The sequence below is a fragment of the Chrysoperla carnea genome, chromosome X, assembly GCF_905475395.1.
Source record: "Chrysoperla carnea chromosome X, inChrCarn1.1, whole genome shotgun sequence".
Classification (NCBI taxonomy): Eukaryota; Metazoa; Arthropoda; class Insecta; order Neuroptera; family Chrysopidae; genus Chrysoperla; species Chrysoperla carnea.
Genome location: NC_058342.1, coordinates 36385034 through 36407934, shown reverse-complemented (window position 1 = coordinate 36407934; position 22901 = coordinate 36385034). Strand labels below are relative to the sequence as shown.

The following is a 22901-nucleotide window of genomic DNA, read 5'->3' as shown; positions in this document are numbered from 1 at the left end:
CTTTATTTTAGTTTTTTTCAGTGTGCCTTTTCAACGTTTTTAAAACTTTGGGAATATCAAAATCGAAATAGATAAAAGATTAAAGAAGGCGAATCATTTGTTTATCCTTACCATTATTTCCAGTTGCATCAGTTGTACCACCATTACGTGCACGTCCAGTGGACAAATGTTGATTATTATTATTATGTTGATTCTGATGATTAACTCTACGTTTAATTACAGTGTAACCAATCAAAGCAATCAAAACGACCACCAAAATAGTTAAAAATGCGTATGTTCCCATCGACGGTGATGTATTTGCTTCTTTAACAACTTGCCCTAATTCCTCATTTATATTATCCATTGATCCATTACCACTCGTTAGAACACGTTCCACCTCTGAGTTCATCTTCCTTTCCACTTTTATAATTGGTGGTTCTGTTACAATTTTTGGGCTTTCAGTTGAAGTTGATGTTGATGTTGCTTGAGTTGATGAAGTTGCTTCAGTTGACGGTGACGGTGTTGCTTCAGTGGTAGTGGTTGTTGAAACTTCATTAACAAAAATAATAGGAACTTCAGCAGCTTCTGTTGTTGAAGAACTACCTTCACTTTCTGTTGTTGATGAAGAAGAAGAACCAATGAAATCATAATCAAATTCAGATGGATCGATTGCACCTGATCCAGAACCTGATCCGTAATCATCGTCATCATTATCATCTTCCCCTGTTTGTAAGGAATAAACCGTTTTAGAAAACGTTTAAAAAATTATAATTGTTTGCAGAGTTGCCAAAATACTTCAAAACCGGAGAATAAGGTTTAAAAATTTTCTACTTATAATTTATTATTATAAAATGTTCACTACGAAAGATTTCCTTCTTTTTGAAGTTACATTTATTTGGCGCGTTATGAAAATGTAATGAGAGTGAATTTTTATGATGCGCACGCACAGGGTGACACGAAAACTACATGTTGAAGTCAGTTACAATTTTTTAACATCATGAAGTTATATAAATAAACTAAATGTTCATCAATAGACAAGCATGGATAGATGATAGATTAAATTATGCAGGAGTTTTTTGGGGCGAAAAATCGATCTAGTATCATTTTTAAAAATTGTCGAGGAAAAACTGAAAAATGTAATTCTTACTGCCATCTATTGACGAGTAGTAATACTTTTATTTTTTTAAATTGGGAGCAACTAACTGCTTTACACGATTAGTATGCAGGGGGTTATTGGGGTTTGTAAATTAATCTAGTTAGGTTTTATTTTAAGAATGAATGAGCACAAAATTTTACTTTAAAATTGGCATATCTAGGTCAATTTTGAAGCTAGAAAGTCGAAAAATATAACGAAAATGAGCAAAAATTGAACTTTAGTTTCATTGTACTATAATAGTTTAATTTTTTGTTGTTGGTATTTTGATAATCGGAAAATAAAAATCGACTACATACAATTTCAGAGTGTGCCAGAAAAAATTATACACTCTTTTTATTGTCCTGGAGCTTGTAGGTACATCCTTAAGCCCATAGATACTCCTAGACCAAAGAATTGATTATGAGACTTACTCACCTACGATTTCTTCAGTTTGATTATCATCGGTTGATGATTCCGTAAATACATCAACAGTTGGCTGACTAGCATCTTCTGTCATATTGACTGATGGAACAATCAAATCATCCGAATAATCATTGGTTGAAGATGACAATATAAGTTGATCATCCCCTGAACCAGATTCTTCTTCTTCGTCATGACTTGTATTACTTGTATCATTAAAATAAAAATCAGCCATACGTTTATCACCACCGATAATCAAGTCATCATTTTTCATAGTTGTTGATTTTGATATTGTTGATTCAGTACTAATCACCGGTATAAATTCATTTAAATCATCATCTTCTAATTTTCCACCATTATTCGATAATTCAATCATGTTATCTAAATCTTGTGTTTTTAATTGTTGATCAATTGAATCAACAGTTGATTCAACATCCCCTGAACCTTCTGCATCATTTAAATATTGTGTGCCATGTCCTTCAATACATTTCACATCCTTGTTAAATTGATCCCATTTGATCAACGCATCATTACAATAAGCGTTGTAATCAACGATAATCAATCGTTTTAATAAATTATTGATTGATATATAATTAAAGCATGTACATAATAATCGATTACCAAATAAATTGATATATTGTAATTTAAATAAGTTATTAAAGTTTTCTGGTATGTAATTTAGATTATTGTACGATATATCGATATATTTTATCGATTGGGGTAAGAATGAGTATGATATCGTTGATATATTATTGTTCTGTAAATAAACGTGAGTTAATTGTGTTAATGTAATTGAGATTGATAAATCAACAATTGCATTATGTGATATATTTAATATATGTAAATTATATAAATTATTAATTATGTTTAAATTAAATTTTTTTATATTCTGATTTGATAAATCTAATTTATAAACATTTTTATTTTGTAATTTTATTAAATATTCCGTGTTGATGCATTTAACATTTAACATAGAATTACGATTATGTTTACTTTTCGTGTTGATCAACTGTGTTGAGTCTGAACCTCCAACTCCACCAAGTTGATTATGGAATAATGGATGTTTATTTATAATAATTTCATTACATTCACAATATTTTGGACATTTTATTGGTTTTATTGTACTTTCGTATGAGTATGTATTGTTGATCGTTAGCATCAACAATACGCAAATTATTTTGTACATCATTTTTGGTTTAACTATGTTGGTAGCACTGTTTTCTTTTTATATTTAAATTTTTTTAATTTATTTTTTAATTTATTGGTTTTATAGTAGCACACATAACAGATGTGGTTTTTGCTGGATGGATTGTTGATTTTTATGTCTTGATTATTTCATTCTTGTGAATGTTGATCTCAGCGAACCTGTAACATATTAAATTGATTTTCTTTTAACATGTATTTGTTAAGTATCACAATAAAATTAAATAGAACAAGTAAAAACTAACAATTGACTGAGTTAATTGTTGAAACACCATGTATACACATGCATACATGTCTTATATACATAACTGATATTCCCATATAATACATACTATACAATTTGCGCCTTCACGGGTAATCATTGATGTTTAAGCTAAAATGTTTCAAACAAAAGTTGTTTATTTTTATTAAAAGAAACATTTTTTACATTTAAAATTTTGTACAAGATGGGTTCTTGTAAACCCAATTGACCTATGTTGCTCATTTACGAACTCGACCTTACTTTTTACGTCCTTAACATGCTCTAAAAATTTCGGCTTCATATCTCTTTTCGTTTTGGGTTATCGTGTTGTCAGACAGAAAGACAGACAACCGAAAAAGGGACTATTTAGGTGGTTCTATGAACACCTATACCAAAATTTTGTTCGTAGCATTCAATTTTAAAATTGACATATCTCGGCCAATTTCGCAGCTATCAAGTCGGAAAAAAAGGAAAATGTGCAGAAATAATTGAGCTAGAACTTTCAATTGAACGCTAATTTCATTGTACTATAGTAATTAATTAATTTTTTTGGTATTTCGATAATCGGCTAATAAAAATCAATATATACTGTTACAGAGTGTCCCAGAAAAATGTATACACTCTTTTTATGTCTGTAATACTTCTTGTAATGTTCTTTACAAAAAATTACAAAACAAGCAATAACAGTTATCCCGTCAACACTCGCGTTGAGACCATTTTACTCATACGATTTAAAACACAAATAACTTTTGCGACTTTTGAAAGTATAACATTCTAAATTCAGAATTAGCGGGTCAAAATACTAAGAGAACGCTTAGACACAATGACTATGAAGTGAAGCGTTCTGGTCGCTGTACTTAGCTTGAAGGGTGCAGAATGGAGATGGTCAGGTGTGCAGATGTGCAGGTGAACGATTCAATTGAAATATGTTAATTATTTATAAATAAAACATGAATAAATGAATATAATTTATAGTTGATTGATTAGGTATTGATGATAATGAATGTTTGCATTGCTTGTAATTTAATATTGATTATGTATCATCTATCATCAGTGGCGTAGCGAGCTAAACTTGCGCTCGGGGCACAATACCTTTTTTATGCTCCCCTTCACATTCAAAATGTAAAATATACTCGCAAATTAATAAATAAAGTCGTAGGCTCAAGCTACGCTTTAAATTTGAGCCAAAAAATGTAAGATACCTATTATTTATCTATAGCCAAATCTCCGGGCCATTTTGCGGTGTCTTCTTACACGTTTTGTTGTATCAATATCCCATTTTTCATAAAGAGATTTCGCTTTTCCTATCGCCTCTTCACAGATACACCCCTTGCCCCCTCGCTACGCCACTGTCTATGATCAAATACTTATGTAGTGTAGAATAGTACCTATGTGATGTCTGTCTACGTTCTATTATCAATCAATATCGATATCGATATTAATATCAATATCAGTATCATAACGATATTTTAATTATGCAAACCATACTAGACCACTGGAATTACTTATTCACAATATTACACACTTTAAATCCAATCCAATCATTATTTACATCTTACAATTATATCACAAAATTCACATGAAACAAAAATACACAAAAAAAAAGGGTTTTGTTACTTTTTACCCGACTGCATGAAGTGGTAATGTGTTTATAAGTCAATATATGCATGTATGCCCATCTTTGTAACACACTAGAGATCAAACGCGTTAGCCGATCTTGATGATATTTACGTCAATGAATTTATCTACATCATGCAAAATTCAATGATTAACAATTCATCCCTAACTCATCTATTCTTTTATCCTTAGGAGCGATTATTTGTTCTTTAAATTTATATAGCACTAAGCAGATATTAATTATAAGCCAGGTATAGAATAATTAATAATTTGTTGATAAGCAAAAGTAATAACAATTAATAAATAATTAATTATTAGTTATAATAAAGAAAATATTATGATTATGATTAATATTTATAGATTCATTTATGTAGAAGTTTGTCAATTAATTGTTATTACCTATTCATATTAATATTTATAATTCATATTGATAATAAATTTAATTAATAATACTAAATATTTATTCATTAATTAAATATAGATATTACCTTTATTCAAACCTAGTATAAGGCCTGTATTTTCCTTATAATGCGTACTTTACTCTTTTTGTTTAAGTATTCAATAACATGTTCATGAAAAAAATTTTTGCGTGAACTTGGTCCTATTCTTTTAAGACTAAAATTAAGATAGCTTAAGTCAAAAAAGTATATATCTCTCTCTATTCTCTATTATATTATAAATGCGAAAGTAAGCATGTTTGTTTGTTTGTTTGTTTGTTTGTTACGCTTTCAAACTAAAACTAGAGAATGGTTTTTAATGAAATTGTACAGCAATATAGCTGATATATCAGAATAGCACATGAACTATAATTTATAAAGATATTTTTTTAAGTTTGAGAGCGTTAATTTGTGGAAATTATTAACATTAAATAAACACATTCTATTTGCTTAAAATCCACTTTATTAACATTTTGTCAATCAAAATATTTTGTTTATGAACATTTCGACTTGTTAGTCATCTTCTTAGTCATCTGCAGTTGATATCTAACATTTGGCACAGGATACAGTTAAATATTAATTGCTTATATTTATTATAATTAAAACTAAATTTCGATATCCATTTATTGATTAGGTATTTATTTATCGGACAAAACATTTATTTAGATTGGCCATAAATAAATAATTTTAGATTTGAAATTTTGATGATTTCAAATAACATTTGATTTAAAATCAAGCAAAATATAATATAAATTATTATTATTAGTATTAATTGAAATTTGATTTAATTTTATCGATTAATAAATAATGTAAAATTTGTATAATTCAATTTCAATAACGAAAAATCATGATTACTTCAGACTACAGATAAGTTTTTCTGAATTAAATTACAGGAATTTGTCTAAAAGTAATGTTACACAAAAATTGATTTATGCAAATTATTTGATAGTGCTTAGGCCAGGCCAGGCTAATAAACTGACAAATAAATTTTGTATTGGATCGTTTTTTGTACGTTTGTACTTTTGTACCCTGAGTAATTAATATTAAATTGGAAATTAGAGGTATTCATATAACTATTGAATCATTATCAAAATATGTCATTTGGTAAAAACAAAATAGCATAAGTTTTGATAACTTAGTTATTTATTATTAATTATAAAAAAATTCAATATAATCAAAATTATTTTAAGGTAATTCACTCGTCAAAGGACAAGTAAATTCACTTATCAAATTAATATACGATTAATAAAAGTAGTATTTATTTAAAGAAGTGAAAACTGAGTGAAAAATTGAGTTAATTGTTGAAATACCATGTAGAGACAGTGTTGATTACTCTGTCACATTACACATACATACATGTCACACATATATAACTGATATTCCCATATAATACATACTATACAATTTGCGCTCTCGCGGATAAACAGTGATGTTTACGAAAAATGTTTCAAACAAAAGTTGTTTATACTTTTATAAGGAACATTTCTTACATTTGTTCTATCTCTAGCGGTTTACAAAATGGGACCCAATTGACCTACGTTGCTCATTTACGAACTTGACATCGTTTTTTACGTCCAAAGCACGTTATAAAGCTTGATATCTCTTTTCATTTCGTTTGAAAACGGTACTTTTCAAACCTCTTTAAAGCAATCAATCAAATCGGAAAATATTTACTGTTTTCGAGAATATCATCATCATAACTCTTTTTCTAAGGTAAATTTGATCCAAAAAGTTCAAAAATTGGTTTTATTTGACGATTAAATGAATGATTTTCGAGATATGAATTGAAATCGGTCTTATTATAGTGTTTTTCATCCAATCATCAAATGATTTTTGAATTTTTTGTGTCCAAAATACCTGATATACTGACTTTTGTTATTTCAGAATATTCGGGACCCAAAAATTAAAAAATCAAGTTGATTTAACGATTCTTTTATCGAAAATCTTCTAAAATCCTATATGAAGAGCGACATTTGGAGCTGTTTTCAAGAGATATTTCGAAAAAATACTCATCTAATCAATAAATAAATTGGATTTTTGATTCTAAACTACTCTAGATACTTAAAAACATGGAAAAAATTTGAAATTGTTTGTGAATCACAAGAAATAAATATTTTGGGAGCTACAGTTTGATCAGGTATATGCAATACAATAGACATGCCTGTAGCTATACATTGCCTAAGTGCATATTAAAAATATTTTGAATAAAATTGAATAATAAAAGGCGATATCTGAATATTTTTGTATTGATAATAAATAAATAGTAGGTACGATGCTCGATGCTCGATGCTCGCTGCTCAGTGGTTAGTGCTTGGTGCTTGCTGGAGCTCGAGTCAAGTCCGTCCGATACTTATATTATATGTCAAGTCAATCAAATATATGTAAATAATATAAGGTTTTGATCCGTTTGACCCAATGAATTATTTTTAGACTCGAATCATTTTTTTATAATAACTTTATTACACTCAGTAATATTTATTTAATTATTTCATTTCATTTATTTCAAATTGTTTAGTTATAATTTAATTAAAATTTTATAATTTTCAATGGGTACATTGTAATCAGAAATATGTGCAAATTTATGCGAAAAATTATTTGCACAAAATACTATAACAATAGGACTTTATACAATGCCAATTAGAGTTCTATTGTTCGATTTATTGTAAAAATTATCAAGAAAGCACGATTACGTCAAAATTCAAAAAACACGCGTTATATGAATTCCCGGAAAACTGAAACTTTGAAACTAAAACTTTTTACAAATATTTGCGTCGTCTCATAACAATGTTGATAGGAATCAATGGGATCGGGTCTGTTTTTTGGGGTCGGGTCTGATTTCAGACTGGATAAGTCTGCAATATGGGTAGAGGTGACTCGATTATGTGGTTTTTTTTTACCTTTGTATTAACCCAGAAATGGAAATACCAAGGCGTTCTTTGGGCTAGACATGTTCTTCTAATGGCACTCACAATTTCATGTAATTGAAATCATAGACTTACGACAAGTTCCAAAAAGACCCGTACTTAGTTAACATTATTAGAAGCATGCCCAATTTGTGGGTTTTTCAAGCAAAGTCCATAAAACTCGCAGAGTGCTATCATCACAAAGTAATTATTTAAAACAAGTGAAAACAAACAGTTGACTGAGTTATTTGTTAAAATACCATGTATAGTCAGTTTTGATGACACAATCTATTGTTTTTTAACGTCACGTAAGTAAAGAAAGATATCCACTCTTAGATAGCCACACACTCACAATTGATATTCCTCGTGGGTAAACGATGATATTTACGAAATAAATAGTTCAAACAAAAGTTGTATTTAAATTTTTCTCTAACGGTTTTCAAGATGGATATCTCTTTTCGTTTTTGAATTATCGTGCTTACGGACAGACAGACGGACAGAAAACCGGAAGTGGGCTAATTAGATTGATTTTATGAACACCTATATCAAAATTTTGTTCATAGCATCAATATTTTCAAGTGTTACAAACTTGGGACTAAACTTAATATACTATGATATATTTTCATATTTACATGGTATAAAAACTACCAAAAATTGACATTTTTATTAGGTCCCAGTTTTTTTTTGCATCAGAGCCTTTGATTACCTAGTTGCGCCTCGGGTTGGAACTTACATTCAAGGCAAAAATGGTATAAGCTAACTATGAAATTTTAGCTTGTTATATGATAAAATTAAATAATGGAGAATGTAAAAATTTGAAGGCTAAAAGGGATGGAATAACTGAACATGTTAGGTCGGGTCGCCCTTCGTATGATTTAGAGTGGTGGTAGACTCTCTAAGTTTGGTATTCTTAAAATATTCAAATGATTTTCAAATATTATTTATTTATTTCTTATAAATAAATCATTTTGATGATTGATATAGATCAGTAAAAATTCAAGATCACTCACAATTCATATCTGAACTCAGCTCATATGTTGTGACTGTGAGTTGGTTTTTTAACTTCCATATTTGTAATCATATAGAGGTCATCGTTTGACAAGAGACAACATCCGCTGAAAAAAAGATCGGAGTATAGAGCAATTATGTGCCCGCTAAATATATTGGCGGATTGCCCACGCTCGCCATTTTTTATTTCAAGCTTTTATTTAGTTTCACCTGTCCCGTTGTATGTCTGTAATCAAATCTTGCAAGTCAAATTTGATTCACTTCCCGGTTTCCGATTGAGCTGAAATTTTGTATGCACATTTAGTTTGGATGACAACCCATGGTAACGTTATGGGGTCCTGACTTTCCCATCGCTTCCACCATATTTGATATATATACATTTTTTTAGTCTTAAATTAAAAATTTGCATGAAAAATACTTTGGAACAAGCTTTTACTGTACTAAAAAGTAGAAAATAATTTTATCTATGAGACACTTATTGTAAAAGGGCTATTTGTAAAAGCTTGAGATGCTTAATATCAAGAATGGATCGAAAAATAATTAGGCATATGGAGTAGATGAAGCGTTCTGATTCATTTTTGTTATTTTAAATTGAGCGACTCAAGCTTTTATAGTCCCCTCTTTTATAATATCGATCCGCCTGGTAAATAAACCTTATTCTAACCCAAGGTAGTCGCTGGGATACCTTCAAAATCGCATAAATTGTGTTTGAAAGTCATGAAACTGATTTATCACATACATATCTCTCCTCAACATTCTACGAATAGTCAGGTATGAGTGACTCATAGATAAAATCATTTTCTACTTTTTAGTACAATTAAAGCTTGTCCCTTAAAAATTATTTTTTATTAAAATTTTTTTTTTTCGGTAAAATTGGAGCAGGGAATTTGATAGTTATATATTTATATAGAGGTGTTGTGTGGCGTGTCGGGTGTCGTGCATGCTAGTATGTATTTTTTTATACACATTTTTAGTGGTTTTGTTAAAAAGAGGTTGTTAGGTTGTTGTTTGATTTGAGCAGTGACCATCAAAATTATAATAATTTTATTACGTCGATATTTTTTTTTATAAATTAATTTTTAATTTTTTTTTTTTTTCAATGTGTTTTTTGATCGTTGATCGTTGATCATAGAACATTGATCATCGATCATTGATTTCATAAATTTATTACGTTAAACAAAATATGAATATACCTGATGTATATATTTTGTGTAGATTTATTGGATCGGAAGTACATTGGACCTTCCACATTATGGTTACCATGGAACGTCACCATAAGTCATTATGACATAAGACAAATAAAAAATTAATCAAGAATTTGAAGAAAGAACACAATTAAACAAAAAATTAGTCATCAGTAGCACTCACAAGGCTAAGACAAATCGATTGACGTAAGAATCATCCAAATCGGTCCATGCGTTTTGTCTGTAGTGTGTCACATAGAAACACACTTACATTTTCACAAAATGGCGTCTGGTGGTCGCACATATGTGAATATTTGCGATTGAATTGCGTGGAAAAGAATTTAAAATTTAATTCGGATATACTTTTATGCGCAGATAAAAGTTGTAGCTTATTATTTTTGTGGCGTCAAATTTTTTGAGAGGTTTTGCCGTAAAATAAAAATAAATTTAAAAGGAAACTTTTGTATGAACATAATGAGTAAGCTTGCATTAAGATGGAGGCTCAATTATAATTTATCTCCAAACTTAATAATGCTCTAACCAATTAATTGTGCTAAAGTCAACGTTGTTTTTGTATATAAATTTGCGATTAACCCATTCACGGTGAATATCTAAATCCCTCTGTAATTAGGATTACCACCTCTCCAGATTTGAGCGGAAGACTCCAGAAATCGTGTCCCGATTTCGGCATAAATCCTCCAGAACTCCCAAAGTAAATAAATATATTTTTTGATCATTTGTTTCATATGCATAAAAAAAAATTTTTAAAATTGTATTTCGTGTATTAATTTTTTTTTTTTAAATCATTGACCTGGAACATAAAAATCACCTATATATCATCAAAATTTAAATACAGTTAAATGGCTTAAGTAATAAACGCAAAAACTTTATATTATTCGCTTCGTGCATGAGGTTTGCTTCAAGGAGTTACCATAGTAACGACACACACACACACGTAAATATGAAAATTAGTCATATTTGATAAAAAATAATAATTAATTGTTCCTTGTCGCATATAAGGTTGAAGTTTTACACAAAAATCGGATTCATTTGATAATTTGTTGCAAATTTTTTGAGATATTCAGAAATCAGTGAGCTATGACTCAGTGAGCGCCCTGTATTAAAACATGATTGGATATGTTTGTAATAAAATTGCATTTCAAACGTCATAAATAAAATAATTATCAATAAATTGATACAAAAATTATTAATATCGATAATAATTATCTACAAAAAATTTTAATAATTATGATAACACTACTTCTACACTCACTAGTCACTAGTCACTGTACAACATTCATATAACACGCTCAGTGGCGGATTTCCGAAGGTCTAGGTTGCAATTCCTATTTTTATACCCTGTATATATGAATATATATATCAAAGTATACTAAATTTAGTCCCAAGTTTGTAACTAGAGTTTACAAATATTAATATTAGAAACAAAATTTTGATACAGGTGTTCAAAAAATCACCAAATTAGTTCATTTCCGGTTGTCAGTTCATCTGTCTGTCCGTAAGACCGATAACTCAAATAATATATCAATCTAAAAATTGAGGTCTAGTTTGTAAATGAGCAACTTAGGTCTATTGAGTTCTGGGTCAGTAGGACTCATCTTGTAAATTAATACTTCCAGTTTTGCCCATTTTATGAACACTTGTACGAGTATTTTGTTGGTACCATCAATATTTCTAAGGTCTAGTTACAAACTTGGGACTAAACTTAGTATACCTTGATATAATTTTCATGTATACAGGGTATAAAAATAATTGAGAATTTAAAATCTCCACTGTTATTGTTAAAAAAAACGTTCAAATAAAATAGCTAACACTGTCTTAGTCCATAAGTCACTACTCTTTGCTTACTAAACTCATTAAAGACTTTACAATTACAATATATATGTTAAGTATATATCTATAAAATTAATAATGTCTATTTTTGCTATGTGCGTGAATTTTCAAAAAATCGATTTTCTTTGAAGTGAAAACTTCTTTAGCGGCGTTGTACACTTTTTTTTTGTAATGGGTAAAAAATGTTAAACTCTAGTGAGGACACGTGACCTGATCGAAAATTCGTAAGACCATGTCACAGTCAGTACACAGGTTCGCGTTCGATCATCGAAGTTAAGCAACATTGAGCACAGTCAGTACTTGGATGGGTGACCGTTTGCCTTTTTATTAAAAATATAATTTTTTTTTTTTTTAAGTGAAATTTTCTTTAACGGCATTGTACACTTTTTTGTAATGGATAACAAATGTTCGTTTATGAAATTGTCATGTTTGTGTACGATAGCCCAATAAATAAATATTGTATTCTACCACATAAATGATAGTACTTTTATACTGATAATTAAAGCAATTCTCTGAAAATTTGAAAGAATACGACAGTTTTTTTTTGTAATTCCTAAAAAACTGCCCCAACATAGGTGGTTAACCCGAGAGATGGACTTTTTTTTTACAACCAAATAAACAATTAGTAAATAAAATTTCAAAGATGCATTAATTTTTCCGTTTAGTTTAGATATTTAGTTTAACAGCTTCGACGTAGAGCTACACATAAAAATAATATTTCTTAGCCCATGAATCACAAGGACTTGCGAGCATCAGGTCTATCGGGTATCAGCTAGTACAGTTATAAATATATATTCATATATTTATTATTTATATTTACTGTACAAATAACGTAGAACCTAACCTTGGGTTTTATATTACCTTAGAACTATAGACATCAAATAGGTGTTGATGCTGGTGCCTATCTATATAGGAGCCTTGCTATCTTTTATTTTTATTCAAATAATATGTACAGGGTCTTTACCAGATAAAGTATCTGTATAGCTCAAAAAATTATAGTAAATTCAACATCAACACTGTCAATGCTTTAAGAAAAAAACGATTTCAAAATCGAGCTGAAATTTTGCATGAACATTTAGTTTGGATGACAATGCATGGTAAGGTTGTGGCGTCCTGATTTTCCCATCGCTTCCACCATATTTGATATATATACATTTTTGTTAGTCTTACAAATTTTAATAAATATACTTTTTAAGGGACAAGCTTTTATTGTACTAAAAGTAAAAAAAAAGTTTTATCTATGAGTCACTCATACCCGACTATTAGTAAAAGCTTGAGGTGCTTAATATCAAGAATGAATCGGAACGCCTCATCTACTCCACATGCCTTATTATTTTTTCTTGATATTAAGTGCATCAATTCTTCTTACAAATAGTCGGGTATTAGTGATTCATAGATAAAACTTTTTTTCTACTTTTTAGTACAATAAAAGCTTGTCCCTTAAAAAGTTTTTTTTTTTATTAAAATTTTTTTTTCAGTTGTATTATATCTGGTAGACCCTGTACATATATAGGTAATAATTATTTTATTATTATTACCTCTTTTAATTATCAACAAAACTTCCGAAAAACTTCTCATATTCAAGGTAACCAAATAGTGCACAAAAATTACATTTTTAGATAACACAAACTTTGAAACTTAATAATTAAATTAAAAGTTTAACGTATGCGGTGACGATCATAGAATTAGGTACACACAGACACAGTTACACAATACATTATTTCCGGAATTCAGTCTATGAATTATATTACAGTCAAAATTAGTTATAACGACATTCAAGACACCCAGAATTACTCTTATTTACTTATTTAGTCCCAAGTTTGTAACGCTTAGAAATATTGATGCGACGAACAAAATTTTGGTATAGCTGTTCATAGAATCACCTAATTAGTCCATTCCCGGTTGTCTGTCTGTCTGTCTGTCTTCAGGATTACTCAAAAACGAAAAGAGATGTCAAGCTGAAATTTTTATAGCTTGCTGAGGACGTAAAAGTGAGCAAATGAGCAACTTAGGTCAATTTGGGTTGGGTCCGTAGCTCCCATCTTGTAAACTGTTAGAAATAGAACAAAAGTTTAAATATAAAAAATGTTCCTTATAAAAAAATAAACAACTTTTGTTTGAAATATTTTTGCGTAAACATCACTGTTTACCCGTGAGTGCGCAAATAGTATAGTATGTATTATATGGCTATATTAGTTATATATGTGTGACATATATAACTAATATATGTATGTGCTATGTGACAAAGTAATCAACACTGTCTATACATGGTATTTCAACAATTAACTTAGTCAATTGTTTGTTTTCATTTGTTTACGAATTAACATTTATTATATTACACTGCCACTAAATTTAAAATATATTTTCCAAAAAACTTCCTTCGTCTTTTGTGAGTAGCGCCCGGGACATGAATGATTCGATGGTGCCTGGGGATTCCCCCAGAACTACACAGCTCAATTAGCAAGCCCAGGATTTATCGCATACTTGTTTATAAGGTTTAAAATAAAGTGAAAACGATTCAAAATTAATTGGTCGTAACAATCGATTCGCCGTGTCGTCATAACCAAATTTGATTGTATATTGAGTTGTGGAAACTCATCACAAAAATATTTGGCGTTGAACATATAAAAAGCTTTTAAACACTTAAACCAAACAAATTTAAAAGATAATAATTGTCGAATGGGAAAAAAAACCGCAGTTCAATTGGTTTTGAAAGGAAATGAGTAAAACTAAGCAATTAAAATAATTTGAAATAATATCTAATTTTTGTATTTATGATAAAACTACCGAAAAACTGTACGAAATTCAAGGTTAACACGGTTAACACGAAATGCACTAAAATAGAGATGCGCCGCGCCAGACATTCACAAAATAAAACATTTCACTTTCTGTCAAAAACACTTGTTTTTGACACAGTCCCAAAAAAATATAAATGTGGGGTAAACGACTTACACAAGAATTTATTATTTTTATATTTATGTGACTTAGAATTCAAAGAAAAGTTCCTCAAATTTCGATTTTCAAAATTCCGGAACGGAAATTATAAATTTTTTAATTTGATAATTATGATTATTTCCATGATTCAATCAAAAATTTTACCAAAGGGGTAGAGTGCGTTAGGGTAGCTACCTTCTTCCCTAGGAGCTAAAAACGTTATATAGGAACTAGAAGCTTTGAATCTCGCAATAGAATAAATTAACGACCAGTGTTATTCTCCGTGGAAAAAAACTTTCAATAAAAAAAACTTTTTAAATGGCAAGCTTTCAGCTCAATTGGAAGTGGATCAAATTCGACTTGCAAGATTTTAAATAAAAGCTTGTAAAATCTAATTCTGCATCGTTTTTTACAGCAAAAAAGTTTTAACATAAAATTCAAAAACAAATTTCAAAATCTTCTTCAAGCCGTATTACACTTTGATCCTAGGCCAAAACCAATTTTCCGACGACTTACATCCTCAAAATTTACAAAAACAAGACGACCGGGCCGGCTCGGAATACATGATTACAAAAGTTTATTACATGCAAATAAAAAAGTTTAAAAACAAATCGAATAATTCGAATCTAATTATAGATGGTTTCAATGAATTCAATGTCATTATTATACTGAGTTTAAAGTTACTTACTAACACAGATTGAGACGAACGGACTAAACAGTACTTAACTCAGATGGAGATGATGTACTCCGTGGTCCGTCTGTATCCATACTCCGTACTCGGGTAGTGTAATGTATAATAGTTGCATTTACACAATAATACAATCAGATTATAGGTAATAGAGTCAAAATCGTTTATAATGACATTGAATCGATTATTGGTTTGTTATAACACTATTGTTATAACTTTATTGTGTGTCATAAACTTTATTGTGTGTCTCTTTATCCAAGTCCGCATTGCTCGTAGAGGAGGGAGCGAGATGGGTATACGACTCTCCTACTTATCTCTGTTTCTCTTATTAGGAATGAGATAGGTTGAAAAAAAATGTAATCTCTCTGTCTTACTCGTATGTTCAGTTAGGAGTCCGATGGACTTCTGTAACTTACGTTTGCCCATGCCTGTTATAAGGGACATGCACATTTTATATCTGTATGGAATACTTATCGAATTATCGTCCTCGAAAAAATTGCAATTAAAAGCTAATTTTGTGACTATTACACTCAAAACCATCATCCTTCAACTCAACTCTTTGACTTTTTAGGAAATTTAACCAGAATCTTTCATGTTTCAGCTTGTATTTTGACAACGGGAGCTTTTCCCAGGATGATTTTATCGGAAGCGCAACTAAATGACTTCCTTAGTAACACTGCTGACGACATTATTATGAATTAGAAACAAAAAATTAACTATTAATTATTAAAAATTTTCGCCCCAATTAGACAGGCGTCTTGACTATATAGTCCTAGGCAGATCAGCACCTTGACCTGACTTTTCATAAGGTCAGGGTGGTGATCTTTGGCTCTTAAAATTCCCTGATTATTTTTAAAGCTTCATTATTAATTAAAAACTTTTTTTTTAGAATTTATTTGGAAAATTATGAATCATCATTTTCTATTGATTTATCCAATCAAAACAAGTGAAAACAAACAATTGATTGAGTTAATTGTTGAAATACCATGTATAGACAGTGTTGATTACGGAATCGTTTGTTTTTTCATGTAAGTAAAGAAAGATTGTCACACATACATACATGTCACACACACTAATATGTGATGTTTTCGAAAAAATGTTTCAAACAAAAGTTGTAGAATTTTTTATAAGGAATATTTTTTACGTTTACACTTTTGTTCTATCTCTAACGGTTTTCAAGATGGGTCCTACGAGCCCAAGACTCAAATGCCATGACCTATGTTCCTCATTTACTAACTCGACCTCATTTTTGAATTATCGTGTTTTCAGACCGACAGACAGACAGACCACCAACCGAAATAGGACCAATTAGGTGATTTTATGAACACCTATAACAAAATTTTGTTCATAGCGTTACAAACTTGGGACTAAACTTAGAATATGTTTGCGAAATTCAAAAGTATACAATTTTCAAAACATTTTTCACATGTAAGTACAAATATTTTGACCTTTCGATCAATTTACAACCTTCAAAATTTGCCGCCTAGATCCATATTCCATGCGGCCCCAATAGGTAATTCCAGGCCTGGGTTCAGTTTAAACTTTAGTCGTAATAACCGACCGGTTAATCGATATAAGCCACCATGTCACAACAATCGATGTTGACTATATTTTGATAACTTTCTGATTTTCTTTTTATCACATGAAAGTGGTTATTTAAGTAAAATTACTATTTATAGTAAATCAGTCAGAATCAGACGCAACTCAACTCAAAACAATGACTGTTCGTTCATAATAAAGGAGCGCAGCGCAGCGCAGCATACCGGCATGGCAAGGTAAAGTAAAAAAAACACACTTTTAAAGCATACCTTTTGACTTGTTTTAAAACTGAAACACATGTCGTTGATTCGATGTGAATGCGATCGATGTCTTGGTGTTTTGGTGTCTTGTACTTGGCGCACTTTAACTTAAAACTTTATCGTTTTTTAATAATGAACTATTAACTTCTCAGCTCTCTGAATCTAAATTTGAATCTGAATCTGAATCTGAACACATGAATTTGAAGCAAGCACTGTATTAAGAATAAATAAAAGTATAGTCAAGTAATTCACTAAGTACCTTTGGTGATGATGTTAACTGACTTAAGTTATGACTTATATCAATGTAATGTGAATTGTGGTGTGTGTTATATGTTAGTTTACTACTTAAAAACTAAACATCGCCGTGGCCGTCCGCGTTGTGCTCTCGGCTCGGTCGTACCGTCAACCGTGTATATTCAAGAGTTTTGATAAATTTTGATATCGCAACGCTTTATGTATTGAGTAGTAGTATAGTACTTTTTCAAATTGTTTGTATGTATGCATGTTTGTTACAGTGGCGGACTTTCAAATCTTTTTTATTTTATCCACTTCCCAATATAAGGAAGTTATTGTAATGGGTTAGATTTTTGAAATCGAAATTTTCAACATATCTTTACGTTTTATGGTTAGAACAAGGCATTAACACTAATTTAGAGAAGAAGAATGTGTGTGTGTCTGTGTACATAGATATTTTTTTCATCGTCGATACCATGAAGGTTATAAGAAGGAGAACGATCGCTATAGAAAATATTGTCCCCGAAATATGGATAAAGTGAGGCGCTGCGATCGCTAAGTAGTATCAATAAAAGCGGGCTGTTGTGCGCTAATTTGAAATGATATATCAATTTGTACATTATGCAACTAACTTCATCTACTTGTACTCATAAACAGCTAACTTCGCAGATACTACTTCTTGATGACAGCGCGGCTGGTGGCTGAAAAATGAACTATAAATTCTACAAATTTTCAGGGACAGACGCGCTAATGCTTTAACAAGTAGCGATCGTTCTCCTTCTTTATAACCTTCATGGTCGATACCGTGTGGACAAAACGATATCGACTTCGTTGCGGTGTCGATCGAAACGTATTAACAGAAATGTGATCTGAAAGAAATTTCATTTCATTTAGTTGAGTTGTTTCTAGCCGGGGCAGTTTAAAATCTTTGTTGATCGATATCGCACGAACAAAACATGATATCGACTTCGTTAAGATGCCAATCTAAACGTATTAACGGCAATATGATCCGTTTACAAGATCGGTCCTACGAACTCAAGACCCAATTGACCGTTTTTGCTCATTTACAAACTGGACCTCAATTTTTACATCCTAAGCACGCTATAAAAATTTCAGCTTGATATCTTTTTTCGTATTCGAGTAATCGTCATCACAGATGGGCAGTCAGACAGGCAGACATGCGTAAATGAACTAATTAGATTGATTTTATTAACAGCTAGACCAAAATTTTGTTGGTAGCCTCAATATTTTTAAGCTGCAGTTAAAAACCTGGGACTAAACTTAGTATACCTTGATATATATTTCATGGGTGCCAGAGTATTTTAACAAAAGTCGGGCAATTGTTTTTCACTTGTTCTGCCATGTACTTATGTAATATATATCAATGTATACTAAGTTTAGTCCCAAGTTTGTAACGCTTAAAAATATTGATGCTAAGAATAAAATTTTGGTATAGGTATCTGTCCGTCTGTTCGTCTGACAACACGATAACTTAAAAAGGAAAAGAGATATCAAGTTGAAATTTTACAGCGTGTTAAAGACGTAAAAAGTGAGGTCGAGTTCGTAAATGAGGTCAATTGGGTCTTGGGTCCGTAGGACCTATCTTGTAAACCGTTAGAGATAGAACAAAAGTTTAAATATGAAAAATATTTCTTATAAAGAAATAAACAACTTTTGTTTGAAACATTTTAGCTTAAACATCACTGGTTACCCGTGAGGGCACAAATTGTATAGTATGTATTATATGAGAATATCAGTTATGTATGTGTAATGTAATCAACACGGTTTATACATGGTATTTCAACAATTAACTCAGTCTCATGTTTGTTTTCACGTTGTTTTTTTACTAAATCCGCCACTGTATGCTTGTAAAGAAGTATGTATATGTATGCATGTATGTTTTTGTGTAAATGTGTACATTGAACATTGTACAATAATAATTTTAATCATCGTTTTCAATGATATTATTTTTTGAGTCAAACTTAACTTTAAGTGCTCAGCTCAGCTCATCACTCACTCATCAATCTATTTAAGACACGTTTTTTTTTTTATTCAATTTTTAATCATATTGTGTAACTTTTTTTTTATCTAAGATACATACTTAAACTTAAACTTATTACTTATTTGTATCCGATTATCTGCAACTTGTTGTTCAAATATCAAACATCTTCAACAGTTCTAGAATCGATTGAACACATCTTTCAAACAAATATTTATAAAAAACTATAACTTATAACGATATCGTTAAATACAGCGTCAAAAAGCTTTTATTTAGTTTCACCTGTCCCGTTGTCTGTAAGTCAAATCTTGCAAGTCAAATTTGATCCACTTCCCGGTTTCCGATTGAGCAGAAATTTTGCGTGCACATTTAGTTTGGATGACAATGCATGTTAAGGTTGTAACGTCCTGATTTTCCCATCGCTTCCACCAAATTTGATATATGTACATTTATTTAGTCTTAAATTAAAAATTTTAATAAAAAATACTTTTTAAGGGACAAGCTTTTATTGTACTAAAAAGTAGAAAAAAAGTTTTATCTATGAATCACTCATACCCGACTATTTGTAAAAGAATTGATGCGCTTAATATCAAGAATGAATCGAAAAATAATTAGGCATGTGGAGTAGATGATACGTTCCGATTCATTTTTGATATTTTAAATTAAGCCTCTCAAGCTTTTACAATTAGTATGAGTGATCCTTAATAATAAACGTGTTCATTTATTAGCGTGTAGCGGCTGGACTAAATAATGGGATGTTATATTTATGATAGAAGTAAACATCCGGATCCGTAACCACCTTTATTTATTTGAAATTTGAATTGAATTGTTATCGATTATTAAATCAACAGTTTATAATCAAGTTTTATTTAATCAATAAACCGTTTCCATCAAAATTTTTGACATTTTGATAAATTTGCAATTGTATAAAAATTTGCTATAGGTACGAGGTACCCCTGAGACCAATTTTGTGAGAATTAAAGTGAAGCTTGATAGACTATAATCAAACAAGTGCAACCTCGCAGCCACCTTGAATATTTCATGAACTCTCGTTAAAAATAAATTTGAACATTATATAATCTATGTATAATGTATTTAAATTATTGTTATCCTCAATCAATTGGATTGGATTAGACTATCATTATTAATAATAGACCAACCAATGTCTGTCCGTCTATCCGTTTTTCTGTCCGTCATTTAGAACTATCACAATTTAGAACTTATAGTTAAGCTTCTTACATTTATTTATGTTTACTCTAATTGCATCTACCAAAACTTTTTATACCCTGTGTTTAACAAAATTCATAAACAAATCAACAAATCTACCATATTTCCAATGCCCAAAACAAGATAGCGGTATGAGTCATAGACCATCAGTTAGTTCAATGTAGACAGTTGGGTATAATATATACATAGATAATAAGTATTTACATTTATTATAATCAGATGTCTATGAATATATCTGTCAAACTTATTTGTGTTATTTCGTATAGTGATACAAATATTACGTCATCAAATTGGATGCCCACGTTTTTGACAGTTTAAAATTTAAGTTTTTGGCAAGAAAGTTTGTGTATTTTTCCGAAATAAATTTTTGGTGCCTTTTTATTAGAAAAATCAACATTTTGAAGTACTACTTTTCAAAAAAAGAGTGGAATACCCTATTACTAAGAAGACTAATTATAGAAACAATAGATGTGTTGTAGAATGTGTTCGTTGAATATTGAACAAACTGCCTGTAGATTATCTATTTTGTATCTAAATTTAAAATAAAATATTCATGATATATTTAAAACACTTATAAATTTTCAAATTTAAAATTGTTAAAAACTTGTTGTTCGAAAAAACGTTTATGAAAATAAAATATAAAATAATCGTAATCGTAATCGGAATCGGAATCGTATTCGCGTCAAGGTTAATGTAAATAGTGATTAAGTGTTTTTATTTACTTCACTTCAAGTAGGGAATATTCGCACAAAAGATTACAGGCTACACAGGAAATGTTATTGATAAATTCGACTATTTATATTTGTTTGTTTTCTTGAAATTTATTTATCAATATACGCGTTTTTATACGTCCATGTACGATGTACAATTAAATCTGATGGAGTCAGACCTCAGATCTGAATCAACTATGTTTTTATACCATGTATATATGAAATATATCATAGTATATTAAGTTTAGTCCCAAGTTTGTAATGCTAAATATTTATGCTATGAACAACACGATAACTCAAAAACGAAAAGAAATATCAAGCTGAAATTTTTATGGCGTGCTTAGGACGTAAAAAGTGAGGTCGAGTTCGTAAATGAGCAACATAGGTCAATTGGGTCTTGGGTCTGTAGGACCCATCTTGTAAACCGTTACAGATAGAACAAAAGCTTAAACATCACTGCTTACCCACGAGGGCGCAAATTTAGTGCACATTTTTTAACATGTATTATATGGGAATATTAATTATGAATGTGTGGCTATCTAGGAGTGGATATCTTTCTTTACTAACGTGACGTCAAAAAACAAACGATTGCGCCATGAACATGGTATTTTCTGGTAGGTCTGACTACACCTAACCTCTTAACCCCCTAAAGCTCTTTAGGGAGACTCAGAAACAACAACCTCTATAAAAAAAAAGACATTTTCACTTCTCTAACTTTAGTTTAGACTGCTACTTGCAAGTATCTTTTATTGTTACGTGAGACTCTCAAAAAAAGCATACAATATAATGTAGACAGAGGTCGTGTGGAGCTTATACAATAAAAATTTTGAATAATTAAAGTCGGCATTTTGATATGAAAGCGTATATTGAGATCATTGAATATTAATTTTCATAACAAAATAATAATAGAATTGTTATTCATAATCCAATTTGAAAATTTTCAGAATTATTGAACGATGATTAATTTTATATCACGTAATCGTATAGATTAAAAATGTCATTATATAAAAGTCATAAAATTCCTTTTTCTGGAAGCCGACAACATCGACTCAAGAGCTGATACCAAGAACCCTCATGTAACAAGTTTGAAATCATTGCCATTAATCACTATTAATCGAATTGTGAATTTAATATTAACGGTCAAGTAATAATATGCTATTTGCATATTTTTAATTTCTTATAAATCAGACTAGGCCACAAAATTTCATCTAACGAATCGAATGCCGAAAACCGCATTCAAATCCGACTTAAGTCTTACATAAGTCCTTCACCATAAGTCTTCATTGAACGATTAAGTTGATCACATGGAAGCCATCTATCGATAAATATATT

The 22901-nt window shown here is 30.2% G+C and overlaps 1 protein-coding gene across 3 annotated transcripts in view; it reads right to left on the bottom strand.

Moving 5' to 3' along the window:
- LOC123302615 (protein windpipe) overlaps window positions 1-22901 on the bottom strand; it is a 31613-nt gene that overhangs the window by 899 nt on the left and 7813 nt on the right. For 2 of the 3 annotated variants that reach the window (XM_044885635.1, XM_044885634.1), the window contains exons 2-3: window positions 1550-2899; window positions 112-702 (exon numbers count right to left, since the gene is read on the bottom strand). In XM_044885635.1, the coding sequence (XP_044741570.1) occupies window positions 112-702; window positions 1550-2723 (1765 nt within the window). In that variant the 5' untranslated portion in view covers window positions 2724-2899. Of the gene's footprint in view, window positions 1-111; window positions 703-1549; window positions 2900-17408; window positions 17612-17658; window positions 17806-22901 lie in introns of those variants that run through there. The other variant, XM_044885633.1, reaches the window with a different exon arrangement.